This window comes from Dryas octopetala, chromosome 4 (genome assembly GCF_963921425.1).
Source record: "Dryas octopetala chromosome 4, drDryOcto1.1, whole genome shotgun sequence".
NCBI classification, from domain to species: Eukaryota; Viridiplantae; Streptophyta; class Magnoliopsida; order Rosales; family Rosaceae; genus Dryas; species Dryas octopetala.
In genome coordinates this window covers 20,951,175-20,968,390 of record NC_141369.1, presented here as the reverse complement: position 1 = coordinate 20,968,390, position 17,216 = coordinate 20,951,175, and the positions used below count along the sequence as shown (strand labels likewise).

Below are 17,216 nucleotides of genomic sequence, written 5' to 3'. Positions count from 1 at the left end.
TATGTTTTCCAGGCTCCGCCACTAACTGTACTTAATTATAATCAGTGTAAACTTCGATCAAGTTCCATCAAAATTTAAGATCAGACATGTGAGATTCAAAAACATTAATTAGGGGCACATCTTCCATTTCACTTGCTGTGAAGCTTTCAAGCAGTAGTGGCTGTCCTTGTGAGAATTTAGAGTTGGATGACATTAATTTACCTCACATGTAGCGGTAATCAAGGCCCTATTACCTATGAATGTTATAATGTCAAGCGCACAAAAACTAACATTCTAAATGTTCCTATACCGCCACGTGGTATAACCAATCAAAACGTGTCATAATATGAGTGAATGTTACTAATACAGTAATGCTACACTTACCACATTTTTATACCACAATTTCATACCATCTTACATGGCATTCATACATTGGACACTAAAAATTAAAAAATAAAACCTAAAAAAAAAAAAAGGAAATACCCTTCTAGTAAAGTAATGACATATCAGGTGGAATACAAATGTGAGAAAAAAAAAGTGAGACAACTAGCATTATTGTTACTAATATTATACCCTACTAATATAAATATACCATCCAATAACTAGATACTAATGTTATGTATGTTAAGATATATTGCTTGTGTCTTTCTTTGCTTATGTTCTAGCTAGCTCATGTACTTGATTTAAGATGTAGAAAATACTAATTTATTTCTTCTTAAATTTTAAATAAACTACTTGTACGTGTCCATATCTTCATGTAACAAATACTAATAGGAGACATTTTGTAAAGTGCATGTGCTTTGGCTATGTGAGTTTGGAACAGCCTCTCCCTTTTATTTGAAGACATAAATCATAATTCATTGTTTTTCTTATCTTGCGCTTCGGCTCGCCAGAGATGCAAAAAAAAAAATAATAATAATAATAATAATAAAAGGGAGAATTGGAGAAACTTGTACAACATTCTTTTTAATCAAACAAAACTTTTTACCCGGGCCAAAAAGAACAAAAAACCTTTTTACGTACGTTTGTCTTCTAATTTTTTTTTTCCCATGAATAATATTATATATAGTACCATCTACAGATGCGGTTCACCACCCATCACTCCATCAACCAATGAAGGGGCGCCTCCGAATTATTATCATTGATTGTAGTTCACCTTCTTAATTAAGGAGTACACAAACTAAAATAGCTAGTAATGTTTGAATATTTTAATGGTGCTGACCTTTAATTCCAATCCGACTATAAATTGACCAGAAATTACAATGGAGTTTCATCATCCTTTGTATAAAGAAAAGAAAAGAAAGAAAAGAAAAGAGAGAACTAATATAGTGAAAATTCAATATGGGTCTGAAACTGAATATCTGGGCAGTTTTTTTGTTGTTTTTGTTAGCATCCACAGTTAAAGCTAAATCCGGTGTCTTTGATGTGACAAGTGCAACATATGGTGGAAAGCCCAACAGTGATATTACCCAGGTAAGCATTAATTATGCATATGCAATTCTTATTAAAATGGCAATATGATATTTCTAGAATTGTTTGGTAAATTGAAACATTTTGAATTTTTGTACTGTGTTTAGGCCCTGGGGAAGGCTTGGACTGATGCATGTGCATCGCCGGAAGGCAAACTTGTTATTCCGAAGGGGACATACCTGCTGAAACAAGCAACTTTCAAAGGTCCTTGCAAGGGTCCTATTGAGATTCAGGTCCAAGGCACATTGAAGGCTCCTAAAGACGGCAACCAAATCAGTACACCGGATACTTGGGTTGGTTTTCAGTACATTGACTTCCTCACATTATCAGGTGGTGGAACTTTTGATGGCCAAGGAAAACTTGCTTGGAGTCAAAATGATTGCCACAAAAATACAAAATGCAAATCTATTATCGTAAGCCAATCTAATCGTACCCTCTTGTTTATAAGCACGTATTGCATGCTAATGCGTCAAATTGTTTGATCAATGACCTAGATACACAGTTTGACAATATAACATTATATGCAGAATCTAAGGTTCAACTCCATCAAAAATTCAAGAATTCAGGACATAACTACGAAGGATAGCAAGAATTTTCATGTCAATCTTTTGGGGTGCAACAATGTAACATTCCAACGTTTTACTGTATCGGCACCCGGAGACAGCATTAACACTGATGGAATCCACATTGGGCGTTCAACTGGGATCCGCATCATTGACACAAACATTGCAACTGGGGATGATTGTATTTCTATTGGTGAAGGCAATAAGCAAGTCACAGTGACTAATGTGAAATGTGGACCAGGGCATGGCATAAGCATTGGAAGCCTTGGAAGATATCCCAAGGAAGGACCAGTGGAGGGAATCATTGTCAAGAACTGCACCATCTCAAACACAGACAATGGGATCAGAATCAAAACATGGCCTGCTTCCCCTGACGCAAGTACAGCCTCAGATATGCACTTTGAGGACATTGTAATGAACAATGTGAGATTCCCAATCCTCATAGACCAGCAGTACTGCCCTTATAATCAATGCAAACAGAATGTTCCATCAAAAGTCAAGATTAGCAATGTGAGCTTCAAGAAAATTAGGGGCACATCTACCGATCCACTTGCTGTGAAGCTTGTATGCAGTAATGGCTTGCCTTGTGACAATGTGGAGTTGACTGACATTGATCTCAAATACACTGGAAACAAAGGCCCTATTACATCTCAATGCTCTAATGTCAAGCCCACAATTTCTGGCGTCCCACGAGCTCTTGCTTGTGTTACATCTGCTTGATGATTTAAGAAGCTGAGAAAGTAGTAACTAGGAATGCTCTGTATCTCTAAATATAGCATGCTTGTGTTGTTCTTTTTTCTTTGATACCTCATGTGTTTGATCAAAGAAGTAGAGAGCACTAATTTATAAATAAATTCTTTGTGTTCATATCTCCATGTGCACAAAAATTAATAAGAGACATTTTGTTGGACGCCTTGCAGGGTGCATGCTTGGAGTTCGGTTGTATGACTTTGGACCAAGCCCAAGTTGACCTGAATCTGAAAATTAATCTAAGAAGTGGAATGTAATTTCTTTGAAAATTTTTATTTTTTCCTAGTTTAAGCAGGTAAGGTATATTTATTTGTCATAAGAACAGGAAAGGTATCTATGGCAGAATATCAAACCGAACTATATATATAAGCACGCTTCCCCCGATCAAACTTAAAAAGCGGCAATCAACACCCTTACCCGTGTAATAATTCTGCCGTTTTGAGAGTCAACCGTTCATCCTCCCAATTCCCCCCACCTTTCCCCCTTCTCGCCTTTCTCTCACCCACCTCCACCTTTTTCTCCCTCCCATCTCACTCCCTGGTTCTCAGTTCGCTCTTTTAGAGAGTTTGCTTCACCCCTTTGTGGTGATTTCTTCACCGTCTTATGGTGATTTTGCTTGAGCTAGATGCTCAGATCTAGAGGTCTCTCCCCCCATTGTTCTCTTTCTCGAGTTCTCGCAGCCAAGCATCAGGTGGTCACTACTTCTGCTAGTCTTCTCTTCCCGGCCCATCATCTTCGTCAGATTTGAGACTACCCTTTGATCTTCGGTGATGATGGTTGAATCGTGGTTGTCGCAGAAGCGAATAAGTCGCTATATCATTGGACGATGTACGTGCTTCAACATGGATGTTTGCACCTCCATCCTCCTTGGCTTCTCTATGCCTTTCAGTGCCTCTCTGGCTCTCCTTCAGTAGTGGTGGTGGTTTCTGCTTGGTGCCGATGTGACAAGATCTTAGGGCTTTTGTGGGCTACTTAATTTGCTCCCTAGCTTCCACGTCATGGTGGTTCTTCTTTCGATCCATGGAAGCGTGGTTTTTCTGAGCCACCCCTTTAGCCTAGGGTTAGGACTTTTGCTTGGACAGGCCTGTTTGTTTGGGGTTTTTTGTTAGTTATTGTTTTTGTTATAGGCCTTTGGGCTCTAGCTTTGTATTTTTTTGTGCCTTTTTCGGATATTTTAATGCATTGCTTTTTCGACAAAAAAATAATAGTAAAACACCCTCACCATTGTCATATATCCATCAATAAGATTTGTTTTGACTAACCCGGCCATTTGTTGGATTGGATTTTGAGTGAGCTCTAGAGTTTTTCAAAATTAGGGATTTGGGTTTTTTTTCTTATGCATGTGTTTGCTTGTTTCAATTCTAACCATACATGTATTATAAAACTAAGAATTATAAATTAATGTTTGGATCATTGGATGTAACTCTACTCACCACCCAAAGATGTTATAATTAAATCCGTTTCCTTTTTTTGTTTGCACACCTTTAGATGTATAATACACAACTAAGCAAAAAAACCGGTAGAGAAAAATTAAACAAGAAAATTATCCATATCCAAAAAAAAAAAAAAAACCTTTTACAAGGATGACATTCTAAAACCAAGAAGGTGGCTACTTTTAGGGCTGGGTTCAGTACGGTTACCAAACCACCAACCCCCAACCGACGACCGACCAACACCCTGTCGGAATGGCCAATTCCTACCCGCCATTTCCGTACGGACAGGTGGTTTCAGTTGTTTTTGATCGGTAACGGTTGATATCGGTGGTGGCTGGGATGGTAGCGGGCTTCAGGATGATGGTGGTGGTGGATGGTGGTGGCTGTGGGGTGGTGGTGGAAGGTGGTTCACAGGTTCCTGGTGGTGGCTGTAGGGTGGTGGTGGAGGGTGGTTCACTGGTTCCTGGTGGCTGTGTGATGCTCACAAGGAGAAGAGAAGAAGAAGAAATGCCATTGCCACCACCGGTGAGGCGGTTCGACGGTTAGGGATTTTCGAACCGCCACCGCCCACTGTCGGATTGGTTGGATTACTGTCACCGGCGCTTCAGTCACTCGTCGAAACAATTTTGTTCAAATCGGTTGCATCGGTTATGGGTTGGTATGCGGTTTTTGTGGTATGCCGACCTAACCTTAACTACTTTACTACTATAGTACAGTAAATGATTTATGTGTGTAATGGTTGATATTGTTGCTTTCTTAGATTATAAGGATACATATAATGTCTTAAATCGTTCTTATTTTCTTCATACGACAAATACTTTGACCTAGATTTTTATAATCGGATCCCTATCTTGGAAATGTTCTTCGCCTAAGAAACTGAACTATAGGCCATGCATGTCATGGTGTCTTGCCGTGGAGGGCAATAATATTATACAAGAGGTTAAGAATTAAGTTAATCAAGACCCTGCTCTTGTCTTAGCTAAAACAATTAATTACCAATTATAGGAAACAAGTAGAACCAGGGACGAATGCACGTTGTGGGCTGCAGCCCATGCCATGTTTTTGTTTTTTGTTTTTTTAGCTTACCTAGGTAGCTTAGCCCACCCAATTTCCATCCCAAGCCCAGTAGCCCATTGCCCACAGTTTAAGTTTTTTTTTTTTTTTTTTTTTTTCTATTGAGGAGCAACTTCTCACATGCTGCAACTACTGCCTCTTTGTTTACTGAAAAAAAATTACTTTTACTTACTTCCACTCCCCTTGAAAACAGCCCATAAATCCCCACTTGCTCCAACTTCTTTCCTCTGCAGGTCCAAAACTCATCTCCCCGACCCTACACAAATAGCTCAACCCTCCAATTAATGTCCAAGGGGTGCCAAGCCGCTAAGGTACGTATTATATATGTATATACACCCAATCTCTATACTTTTTTTCTTTTGCTCAACTATCTATTAAAATTAGAAATTTTTGCAATTTTAAAATTAGAGCTTTGATTATTTTTTATAATTAAATTAGGATTTGATTCTTTTTTCGATTAAACTTTTACTTGATTATTGTAATGGTTAATTTAAAAATTGATTGGGAGCATATAAAACAATATAAAATTCTAAGTTGTATGTCTTTTATGTGCAGGTATTCATTTTCAAGGTATTAACTAAGTGACTCATACTTATAGGTCTACAAGCTAGTTATTATTGTATGATCATCCACATTAAAAGAGAATTTTCTAATAGTATCAATACTTAATGATTTTTGCTATTTGAAGAAACATATGGCCCAACTTAGATAGTGTATGTTCTATTGTATTTGCATTACATGTATAATTGTTGTATTGCTATCTTTTTTTTGTGTGATTTTTTTCCTTTGTTTAGATATGCATTTTTAGGGTAAGGCTAATAATGTTCCCCTTAACGAGGTGTAACTTTTTTTTTTTTCCAATGAAATTCATTCATACGGTAGAGTTTCACTCGTAAGGTAAGTTTAGCCCACCCCATTTTGAAATCTTGGATTCGTCCTTGAGTAGAACTACAATGCTACTTCTTTAAAGACTCCTACAAAAATAGCTAGTAATTGGTTGAATATTTTAATGGTGTCGACCCAGGGACAGACGCACATACAAGGTTAGGAGGTCGGGTGACCCCCCGGACGGCGGAGCAAGAAGGCTGCGACATCTGGACGGCGACACGGGCGACCCCCCAAAAAGAAGAACGACGACCCCCCAGGTGTTCGATGAAAGTCCTAGCCGGCTTAGGGCTGCAGCGCAACAGCGGGCTGTTTTTTTTCTTTTTTTTATTTGTTTGTGTGTGTGTCTCACACTCCTACTGCTAACTAAACTAACCCGAGTGTGTCTCACTCTCACTCTCACTTTCACTTGACATTTCCACTTCCACAACCCAACCCACCAGCGCCTCCACATGTTCATGAAGTAAATCAGTGTGTATACACTCCTGCTGCCAACTAAACTTACAATGCGTTAATATTGTTTCATGAAGTAAGTAACTAATTACTCTCATTTGGACCAAGACCAACCCCCAGCATTTCGCCGCCGGCCTTCCCTCCACCTGTTGTCGCCCCTGCTGCCCAGTGCCACTAACCCAGCCCTACCACCAGAATCGATCACCTGCCCGGTCCCTAAAAAATTTTGCCACCGCTTCGCGGCGCCAGGCTCTACCTAACCATGACCCCCCAAGTTGGGGATCCTGGATCCGTCCCTGTGTCGACCTTTCCAATCCTACTATAAATTGGCCTGAAATCAAAATGGAGTTTCATCACATACCCTTCCCATTGACATTGATCAATTAATCAAAATGGGTCTGAAATTGATCAATTTCATGGCAATGTTTTTGTTCTCATTGACATTATAGCATCCAGTACGTACTAGCTCATGAATCAAGTTTTTTATATATAACGAGTGCTGCATATGGTGGAAAGCCCAAAAGTACGTGATGCTACCCAGGTAAGCTTATGCTTGTGCATGAATTCTGATTAAAATGCGAATCTGATATTTCTTGAATTCCTAGCTAACTAAATTGAATCATTTTCAATTTGTACGTACTATGTTTAGGCCTTGGCCAAGGCTTGGACTGATGCATGTGCATCACCATCCACGAGTAAAGTTGTGGTTCCGAGTGGGAAATAAAACTACTAAAGTACTAATTAATAAGAAAAGAAAGTGCTAATTAACTACTAAAGTTCTGAGTGTTAAGATATATTGCTTGTGTCTTTCTTTGCTTATGTTCTAGCTCATGTACTTGATTTAAGAAGTAGAAAATACTAATTTATTTCTTCTTAAATTTTAAATAAACTGCCTGTACGTGTTCATATCTCTATGTAACAAATACAATACTAATAGGAAACATTTTGTAAAGTGCATGTGCTTTGGCTATGTGAGTTTGGAACAGCCTCTCCCTTGAATAAGCAAACATTTTACGTACGTTTCTCTTCTATTTTGTTCCCTTGAATAGTAATAATAATAGTGTGGTACCATCTACAGATTCTACAGATGCGGTTTACCACCCATTACTCCATCAACCAATGAAGGGGCGCCTCCGAATTATTATCATTGATTGTAGTTCTCCTTCTTAATTAAGAACTCGAACTAAAATAGCTAGTAATGTTTGAATATTTTAATGGTGTTGACCTTTCCAATCCGACTATAAATTGACCAGAAATTAAAATGGAGTTTCATCATCCTTCCTACACACAAAAACAAAAGAGAGAGATATAATATAGTGAAAATTCAATATGGGTCTGAAACTGAATATCTGGGCAGTTTTTTTGTTCTTTTTGTTAGCATCCACAGCTAAAGCTCAATCCGGTGTCTTTGATGTGACAAGTGCAACATATGGTGGAAAGCCCGACAGTGATATTACCCAGGTAAGCATTAATTATTCTTATGCAATTCTGATTAAAATGGCAAGATGATATTTCTAGAATTGTTTGCTACATTGAATCATTTTGAATTTTTGTACTGTGTTTAGGCCCTGGGGAAGGCTTGGACTGATGCATGTGCATCGCCGGCAGGCAAACTTGTTATTCCGAAGGGGACATACCTGCTGAAACAAGCAACTTTCAAAGGTCCTTGCAAGGGTCCTATTGAGATTCAGGTCCAAGGCACATTGAAGGCTCCTGAAGACGGCAATCAAATCAGTACACCGGATACTTGGGTTGGTTTTCAGTACATTGACTTCCTCACATTATCAGGTGGTGGAACTTTTGATGGCCAAGGAAAACTTGCTTGGAGTCAAAATGATTGCCACAAAAATACAAAATGCAAATCTATTATTGTAAGCCAATCTAATCTTACCTTCTTGTTCATCAACATGTATTGCAAGTTAATACGTCAAGTCGATCGCCTTATCAATGACCTAGATATACGGTCTGACAACATAACATTATATGCAGAATCTGAGGTTCGACTCCATACAAAATTCAAGAATTCAGGACATAACTACGAAGGACAGCAAGAATTTCCATGTCAATCTTTTGGGGTGCAACAATGTCACATTCCAACGTTTTACTGTATCGGCACCAGGAGACAGCATTAACACTGATGGAATCCACATTGGGCGTTCAACTGGGATCCGCATCATTGACACAAACATTGCAACTGGGGATGATTGTATTTCTATTGGTGAAGGCAATAAGCAAGTCACAGTGACCAATGTGAACTGTGGACCGGGGCATGGCATAAGCATTGGAAGCCTTGGAAGATATCCCAAGGAAGGAGCAGTGGAGGGAGTCATTGTCAAGAACTGCACCATCTCAAACACAGAAAATGGGATCAGAATCAAAACATGGCCTGCTTCCCCTGACGCAAGTACAGCCTCAGATATGCACTTTGAGGACATTGTAATGAACAATGTGAAATTCCCAATCCTCATAGACCAACAGTACTGCCCTTATAATCAGTGCAAACAGGATGTTCCATCAAAAGTTAAGATCAGCAATGTGAGCTTCAAGAAAATTAGGGGCACATCTACCGATCCACTTGCTGTGAAGCTTGTATGCAGTAATGGCTTGCCTTGTGACAATGTGGAGTTGGCTGACATTGATCTCAAATACACTGGAGACAAAGGCCCTATTACCTCACAATGCTCTAATGTTAAGCCCACAATTTCTGGCGTCCCACAAGCTCTTGCTTGTGCTACATCTGTTTGATGATCTAATTAAGAAGCAGAGAAAGTACGTATGAACTAGGAATGCTCTGTATCTATAGATATAGTGCTTGTGCTGTTCTTTTCTTCTTTGATACCTCATGTGTTTGATCAAAGAAGTAGAGAGCACTAATTTGTAAATAAATTCTTTGTGTTCACATCTCCATGTGAACAAAAATTGATAAGAGACATTTTGTTAAGTGTGTTTGACACCTTGCAGGGTGCTTGGAGTACGTACGGTTGTGTGACTTTGGACCAGGCCCAAGTTGACCTGAATCTGAAAATTCATCTAAGTGGAATGTAAATTATGGGGAACTTGTTATTTTCTCCTAGTTTAAATAGGTAAGGCATATTTATTTGTCATGAGTCATTGACAACCGGAAAGGTATGTAAGGCACAATATCAAACCGAACTATATAAGCAGGCTTCCCCTGATCAAACTAAGCGGCTATCAACACACCTTCACCCGTGTAATAATTCTGCCGTTTGAGAGTCAACTGCTCTTCATCCCAATCGCCCCCACCACCCCCACATTCCCCCTTTCTAGGTGAGGGTGAGGGTGGGTTTTGGGAGGTGGGGCGCCAGTAGAGAGAGAAAGATAGAGAGTGACAAAGTAGGTGGGTTCGGGGAGGAAGGGGGTGACAGAGAGAGAAAGAGAGTGAGGGTGGGGGTGGGGGTGGGGGGAGGAAGGGAAGGCTAGGGGAGGGTGGGTTTTGGTAGGGAGGCTGGGAGGAGGGAGTGGCGGGGAGGTGGGTTTTGGGAGGGGCACCATTAGAGAGAGAAAGAGATCGAGTTGGAGAGAGAGAGAGAGAGAGAGAGAGAGAGAGAGAGAGAGAGAGAGAAGTGACGATTTTGCCTTTGAAATGGACCGAAAATGTAACACGGTTAGCAATAAGTTATTATTTGACACAAAATAAAAGTTTAAGTGGTCAATTGATACAAAGTAAAATTCATATTCTGAATAGAGACATATGGTATTGTTGGAGTACTTTAGCTAAAATTTTCTCAATTATAAACTAGTACAATTCCCTTTTTTACCAAATAAATAAGTCAAAAACTAAGAAATATCAATTAATGTTTAGATCATTGGATGTAACTCCACACACCACCCAAAGATGTTATGAATCCGTTTCTTTTTTTGTTTACGGACTGTATATTTATAATTAATACACAACTAAGCAAAAAACCAGTAAAGAAAAATTAAACAAGAAAATCATCTATATTATAAAATAAAAAAACTTTTACAAGGATGACATTCTAAAAACAAGAAGGTAGCTACTTTACTATTATAGTACAGTAAACGATTTATATGTGTAATGGTTAAAGTGTGGTTGATATTGTTGCTTTCTGAGATTATAAGGATACATATAATGTCTTAAATCGTTTTTATTTTCTTCATTCGACAAATATTTTGACCCAGATTTTGATAATTGGATCCCTATTTTGGAAATATTCTTCGCCTAAAGAAACTGATCGAAATAAGGGCCATGGCATGGTGTCTTGCGGTGGAGGGCAATAATATTAGAATAATGCTATACTTACCACATTTCTTATACCACATTCTTATACCATCTCACGTGTCATTACTTTATTGGACAGAGTTTTTCTTTTTCTTTTTGAGTTTTTATTTTTATTTTTTAGTATCCAATGTATGAATGCCATGTAAGTTGCCACGTAAGGTGGTATGAAATTATGGTATAAAAATGTGGTATATCTAGCACTACTGATAATATTATACAAGAGGTTAAGAAGTTAATCAAGACCCTGCTCTTGTCTTAGCTGGAACAATTAATTACCAATTATAGGAAACAAGTAGAACTACAATGCAACTTCTTTAAGGACTCCTACAAAAATAGCTAGTAATTGGTTGAATATTTTTAATGGTGTTGACCTTTCAAATCCGACTATAAATTGGCCTGAAATCAAAATGGAGTTTCATCACATACCCTTCCCATTGACATTGATCAATTAATCAAAATGGGTCTGAAATTGATGAATTTCTTTGCAATGTTTTTGTTCTCATTGACATTATAGCATCCACGTACAGCTAAAGCTCATGAATCAAGTTTTTATATATAACGAGTGCTGCATATGATGGAAAACCCAACAGTACGTGATGTTACCCGGGCCGGTAAGCTTATGCTTGTGCATGAATTCTGATTAAAATGCGAATCTGATATTTCTTGAATTCCTAGCTAACTAAATTCAATCATTTTCAATTTCTACGTACGTACTATGTTTAGGCCTTGGCCAAGGCTTGGACTGATGCTTGTGCATCACCATCTACGACTGAACTGGTGGTTCCGAGTGGGACATAAAAAGCAACTTTCAGAGGTCCCCGCAAGTCGCAAGGCTCCTATTGAGCTTCAGGTCCAAGGCATACTTGACCATACGGGATACTTGGATTGATTTTGAATACATTAATGGCATGTTTACTAATCCGTAATCGGAATCAAAATAAGGAATTGGATTCCGATTACGAATTACGAATTACTCCTTTGTTTACTAACCATAGGGAATAAAAACATAAGTGGGACTCCCGTGCTCACATGAAATTAGGAAGTCAACTCCTTATTTTGGAGGAATTGGATTCTTGGGTGGGAGATGGTAAACTGGTAATCTAATTCCTTATTTTGGAGAAATTCAATTCCTTATTGTTTTCTCATTATACCCTTATATTATTAACTAGTATATAAAATAATTTATTTAGAATAAGGGCATTTTAGTAATCAAATGCCCACATGATATCATTCTTACTCTGATTCTAGATAGTTTAGTAAACAGATTCAATAAAAACCCAATTCCTATTCAATCCAATTTCTCATCAATTCAATTCTATCTAACATGATAAACTTATCCACGGTGGAACTTTTGATGGCCAAGGAAAACTTTCTTCGAGTCAAAATGATCGATTACGAAAAAAACAAAAATTGCGAATCAATTGCCATTTTAAGCCAATTTAATACAGGCCTACTTTGTTGCTTATTTCTTGTATTGGAAATGACTAAAATTCATGACAACATAATGTATATGTTCCATTGTTTTGTCATTGTATGCAAAATCTGAGGTCAGAATCAAAACATAGCCTGCTTTCCTGCAGCAAGTACGTACTGCATTAGATCGATATGCACTTTGAGGACATTTTCATGAATAATGTGGGCAACCCAATCCTCATAGACCAACAGTACTGCTCTTATAATCAATGTAAACTTCAGGTTCCATCAAAAGTTAAGGTCAGAATTGTGAGCTTCAAAAAAATTAGGGGCACATCTTCCACTCAACTTGCTGTGAAGCTTTCGTGCAGTAGTGGCTGTCCATGTGAGAATGTAGAGTTGGATGACATTAACCTCAAATATAGCGGAATTCAAGGCCCTATTACCTATTAATGCTCTAATGTCAAACCCACAATTACTGACATCCCAAATGCTCTTGCTTGTTCTACCTCTCTGCTTACTTGATGCTCTAATTAATAAGAAAAGAAACACTACAAGAAAAAGGGGCATGAGGCACATACAAAAAAGGCACAAATACAGATTTGTGACATGTTAAGAGAATAAGGGCACAAATATAAATATATTTGTGTTTTATTATATAAGGCACGTGTGATTGTGTTTTTTTTATATGTGTCTTATTATATAGGACATGATTTCCGTGTCTATGGTTATGTCCAAATTGACCATCCTTCACGTGGCAACAAACATCTGCAAACTTTTTAAAATAGGCACAAATAATTGTGTTAAAGTCATGGTTGATATGGACACAAGTGTATTATTTGTGTTCCTAGTGAAACACAAATGTTATCAAATGTGCTTTTTTACAGAACGACAAAAATAAAATAAAAAGCCTCTTTGTTATAAAACACGTTCCCACCAAATTTTTTTCCCCCGCCTCTCATTTCTCTCTCTCCCCGACCTCACTCTCTCTCTCTCTCTCTCTCTCTCTCTCTCTCTCTCTCTCTCTCTCTCTTGCCGTGCCTTTGACCGGCCATATCGTTGTCATCCGGCGGCTGATGGAGGCGAGACCACCGCCGAAATTCTCGCCTCTCCCTCCTCTCTCTGCCCATCTGTTTTGATTTTCCAGAAATGCAAGGATTGCGGCGACCCGAGCTAGGGCAGAGCCGAGCCCTTTGCCGGCGATCTCTATGCTCCGGCGGCTTCGCTACTTCCCACCACCCAAAACTCATTCCTCTCGTCGAGCTGGTCCCTCTGGTACCTTTCCCTCACATCGACGACGCCCCACGGCGGCAAATCGAAGCCACCCAGTCCGACGGCTCCGCCCAGATCACTTGGTACGCAAACAGTGGTAAGATAAGAAATTAGTACACTCCAGCTACACAACCTATGCATTTGGTATTTTTCTAATAATTATTTTTTATTATTTTGAATATGTGAAGCTAATTTATGGATGCGCAAAAGAAAATGGATGGTTAATGTGTTGGAAGTTGATTTGCATTTACTTAGAATTACAGGGTTTTGAAAATTGTTGGATTTGTGGAAGGTTTGGTTGTTGCAGATAAAGTCATTGGACTCCATACGAATCCACAAGAGGTGCATAAGGTCATGGCTAAACACGTACTCATGGAAGGTGTTAATAGTAGGCTATACTGCTCTTCTAAATTAACATATTCCAAAGAAAGAATTCATTTTGCATTATTAGAAACGTTTTGATTTTGCTTAGGCGGCTAGGATGTGATAAACAGTGTTTGCAACCAATTAATCTATCAAAACCAAAGAGTCCAAGACCTAGGTAGCTAGGATGTGATAAAAACTGTGGAGCCACCAAGTCTGCAATTAAATAGGCATAAAAATTTCTAACATGTTCAAGTTAAGGATCTATAATTTGTTTGAGAACGACAAGGGACATATATACATACCTCCTCTTGATGTATTGTTTGTAGTTGAAGTTGTTGAATCACATACGGTTGTATAGGGCTGGTCTTTGCAAAAGCAAAGGAATCCACCATTAGCAGTGTTAAGGCCACACTTTCCTCCTGAAGTCTATTAGTTTTAGTTGAAAAACTATGAGTACTTATATTCAATTCTCTTTTTAAATTTTCATTTCTTATGGCTTACTTACCAACAATGCAGGTTGTTTTTGCTTATGGTGTGACAAGTAGTGGAAAGACACACAATGCATGTAAGTTTTATTGTCTTTTCTTGGGATTTTGCTATTGAAAATTTAAGAATATTGAAAAATTATGTTGCCTACTGTTTGGTGAGTAAAACTCCCCTTGTGAGTTGTGCCAATTGGGTTATAGTAAATAATGTTGACTCCCTGTCCGTTGGTTTCCACATTAGGCAATTAGTTGTATATTGGAGAGTTACATATTTTTGATGGTCTTTGTACTCATTTTTCTTAGATTTGCAGTAATCCAACTTCTTAACAAATCTTTAATAGAACGTACCCAGAATTGATTCTAGTTGTTTTTCATGATGAATAATAAGAAAAGTATAGTAGGTTTGCTCTACAACTCAGTAAACCTTTATATTGTCTTTGTTTGCATATTGTTAGTGAGGACACACAAGATTGGTCATGTTGAGTCCAAATGAACACAATAACCGCTAAACACTTGGAGTTTTGATGCTGCTATCCATGCTTTCCCATATTTACAAAACTTTCAGTGCTGATGCTTCCCATACTTGGCCTGATTGTTGTCTTGTTTCAATAATTGCACTATTGAGTTGTTCAAATTTATGAGTTTAGGGTCTATTTTTCATATAGGCATTCATTTGAATTCTTGAGATTCTTTTAATTCTTAAGACTTATAAATTCATAAAATTTGCCAATATGAACTCTCTTTGCAGGTTGTGTATGTTCGGCAGCCCTTCTTTGAAAAGAATGATATTGAACATAGATTATCAAGTGAGTAGATGGTTTCAAGAGTCTTCTTACAATTGGGTTGTTAGCTTCTGGACTAATGTGATTAATTTCCTTTTTCTAACTACTCTTTCTTGTTCAAATACTGTGAAGGCTAGAACGCACATAAATGCAAGGGCAGTTGCTAGGGGAAATCATAACAAGAGTTGTCTTCTCCCTTCCCGCAAAGTCTTTGCCTCTGAGGGAATTGAGTTAATGAACTGGTATGGCCTAATAACCAATACTGTGGTTTGTAATTTATTTCATTTGTTAATTCAAAGTTTTATTGAGCACTGTCATAATCTGTCATTGTATCATGAACATGTAGAGTTTAATTAGAATATTTTAAGACTCTAGTTCTTCAATATTAAAGATTAGTCTTCAATATAGTAATATTTGTATCCAACGCCTATTAGAGTATGTTCTTATTCTTATTTTTGTTTCTCTGTGAACTGTAGGGTGTAAATTATGGAAGGCTGTGAGGAAGGCAGCGGATCTAGTGCTCTAAACACCAACAAATGCACAAATGTCAGTGAGTTAGTGTTAGTTCTAGTGTGCATTGGATCTAAATTTGTTTTCTCTGTATACATTAGATCTTTAGGATTTTGGCAATGTGGGGGTTCTCTATTTCAGAGGGTCACATGGTGATGGTTCTACTCTTTCGTTGTATTCTTTTGTCAATTAGTGTAGGGAAACTTATGAAATTTTCTGCATGGAATAGTATATTTCTTGTAGTGTAATTTTTTACTATATTTAATAGTATATTTAAATTAACATGTTCACAAATATTGTATTAGTATTAATTTAATTTACTTAGCAACAAAAAATATAAATTTCGTAATATTAAAATATGCTATTTTGAAATGCAACTTTAGCTGTGCTACATTCCAGTTGTAGGATACTATTATAGTGTATAGCATGTGCTATATATATTGTGTAAGTGCAAAATAATAAGGTGTAAATATTAACACACAAAATGGTCTTCATAAAAATATATATTGTTTATTTATATTTTTTTTTAAAACATAAACTCATTGGGCACATTTGTAGTAGATGTGCCATGTCCATAACAGTAACGTGCCAGGCCACGTCTGCGTGTTTGTCAACGTGATTGTCAGAGGGAAGACACAATTACTACTTGTATTTGTGTCTTTGTGGGTGTGACACAAATATCAAAATTGCGCCTCATCTTTATCAGTAATGCCAATACCGGTCACAAGCACATAATTGTGGCTGCAGCATTAGACATTAGAGCATGATTAATTGTGCTTTTTAAAACAAATGATACAAATATAAGCTTGTGCTCTGTAAAGTTTTTTCTTGTAGTGAAAGTACTAATTAACTACTAAAGTTCTGAGTACGTGTTAAGAATTCCTAGCTAACTAAATTGAATCATTTTCAATTTGTACGTACTATGTATAGGCCTTGGCCAAGGCTTGGACTGATGCATGTGCATCACCATCCACGAGTAAAGTTGTGGTTCCGAGTGGGAAATAAAACTACTAAAGTACTAATTAATAAGAAAAGAAAGTGCTAATTAACTACTAAAGTTCTGAGTGTTAAGATATATTGCTTGTGTCTTTCTTTGCTTATGTTCTAGCTCATGTACTTGATTTAAGAAGTAGAAAATACTAATTTATTTCTTCTTAAATTTTAAATAAACTGCCTGTACGTGTTCATATCTCTATGTAACAAATACAATACTAATAGGAAACATTTTGTAAAGTGCATGTGCTTTGGCTATGTGAGTTTGGAACAGCCTCTCCCTTGAATAAGCAAACATTTTACGTACGTTTCTCTTCTATTTTGTTCCCTTGAATAGTAATAATAATAGTGTGGTACCATCTACAGATTCTACAGATGCGGTTTACCACCCATTACTCCATCAACCAATGAAGGGGCGCCTCCGAATTATTATCATTGATTGTAGTTCTCCTTCTTAATTAAGAACTCGAACTAAAATAGCTAGTAATGTTTGAATATTTTAATGGTATTGACCTTTCCAATCCGAC

General features: G+C 37.6%; 1 protein-coding gene, 1 long non-coding RNA gene and 1 pseudogene across 4 annotated transcripts; all 3 read left to right on the top strand.

Annotated features, from left to right (window-relative positions):
• Window positions 1-1,320: 1,320 nt before the first annotated feature.
• On the top strand, window positions 1,321-2,732 carry LOC147288022 (exopolygalacturonase-like). The gene is made up of 3 exons (XM_086241368.1): window positions 1,321-1,452; window positions 1,557-1,862; window positions 1,977-2,732. The coding sequence occupies exons 1-3, from the start codon at window positions 1,321-1,323 to the stop codon at window positions 2,730-2,732; spliced, it is 1,194 nt and encodes a 397-aa protein (XP_086097494.1).
• A 5,204-nt stretch (window positions 2,733-7,936) lies between these two features.
• LOC147288021 (exopolygalacturonase pseudogene) lies at window positions 7,937-9,352 on the top strand (annotated as a pseudogene).
• Window positions 9,353-13,691: 4,339 nt separating this feature from the next.
• On the top strand, window positions 13,692-16,380 carry LOC147288020 (uncharacterized). 3 transcript variants are annotated; one of them, XR_015121987.1, is made up of 5 exons: window positions 13,692-13,895; window positions 14,436-14,484; window positions 15,153-15,210; window positions 15,319-15,428; window positions 15,663-16,380. It is a non-coding gene; the product is annotated as an uncharacterized LOC147288020 (long non-coding RNA). The 3 variants fall into 3 exon arrangements; XR_015121986.1 differs by having other exon boundaries at window positions 13,692-13,904; XR_015121985.1 differs by having other exon boundaries at window positions 13,692-13,941.
• Window positions 16,381-17,216: the final 836 nt, after the last annotated feature.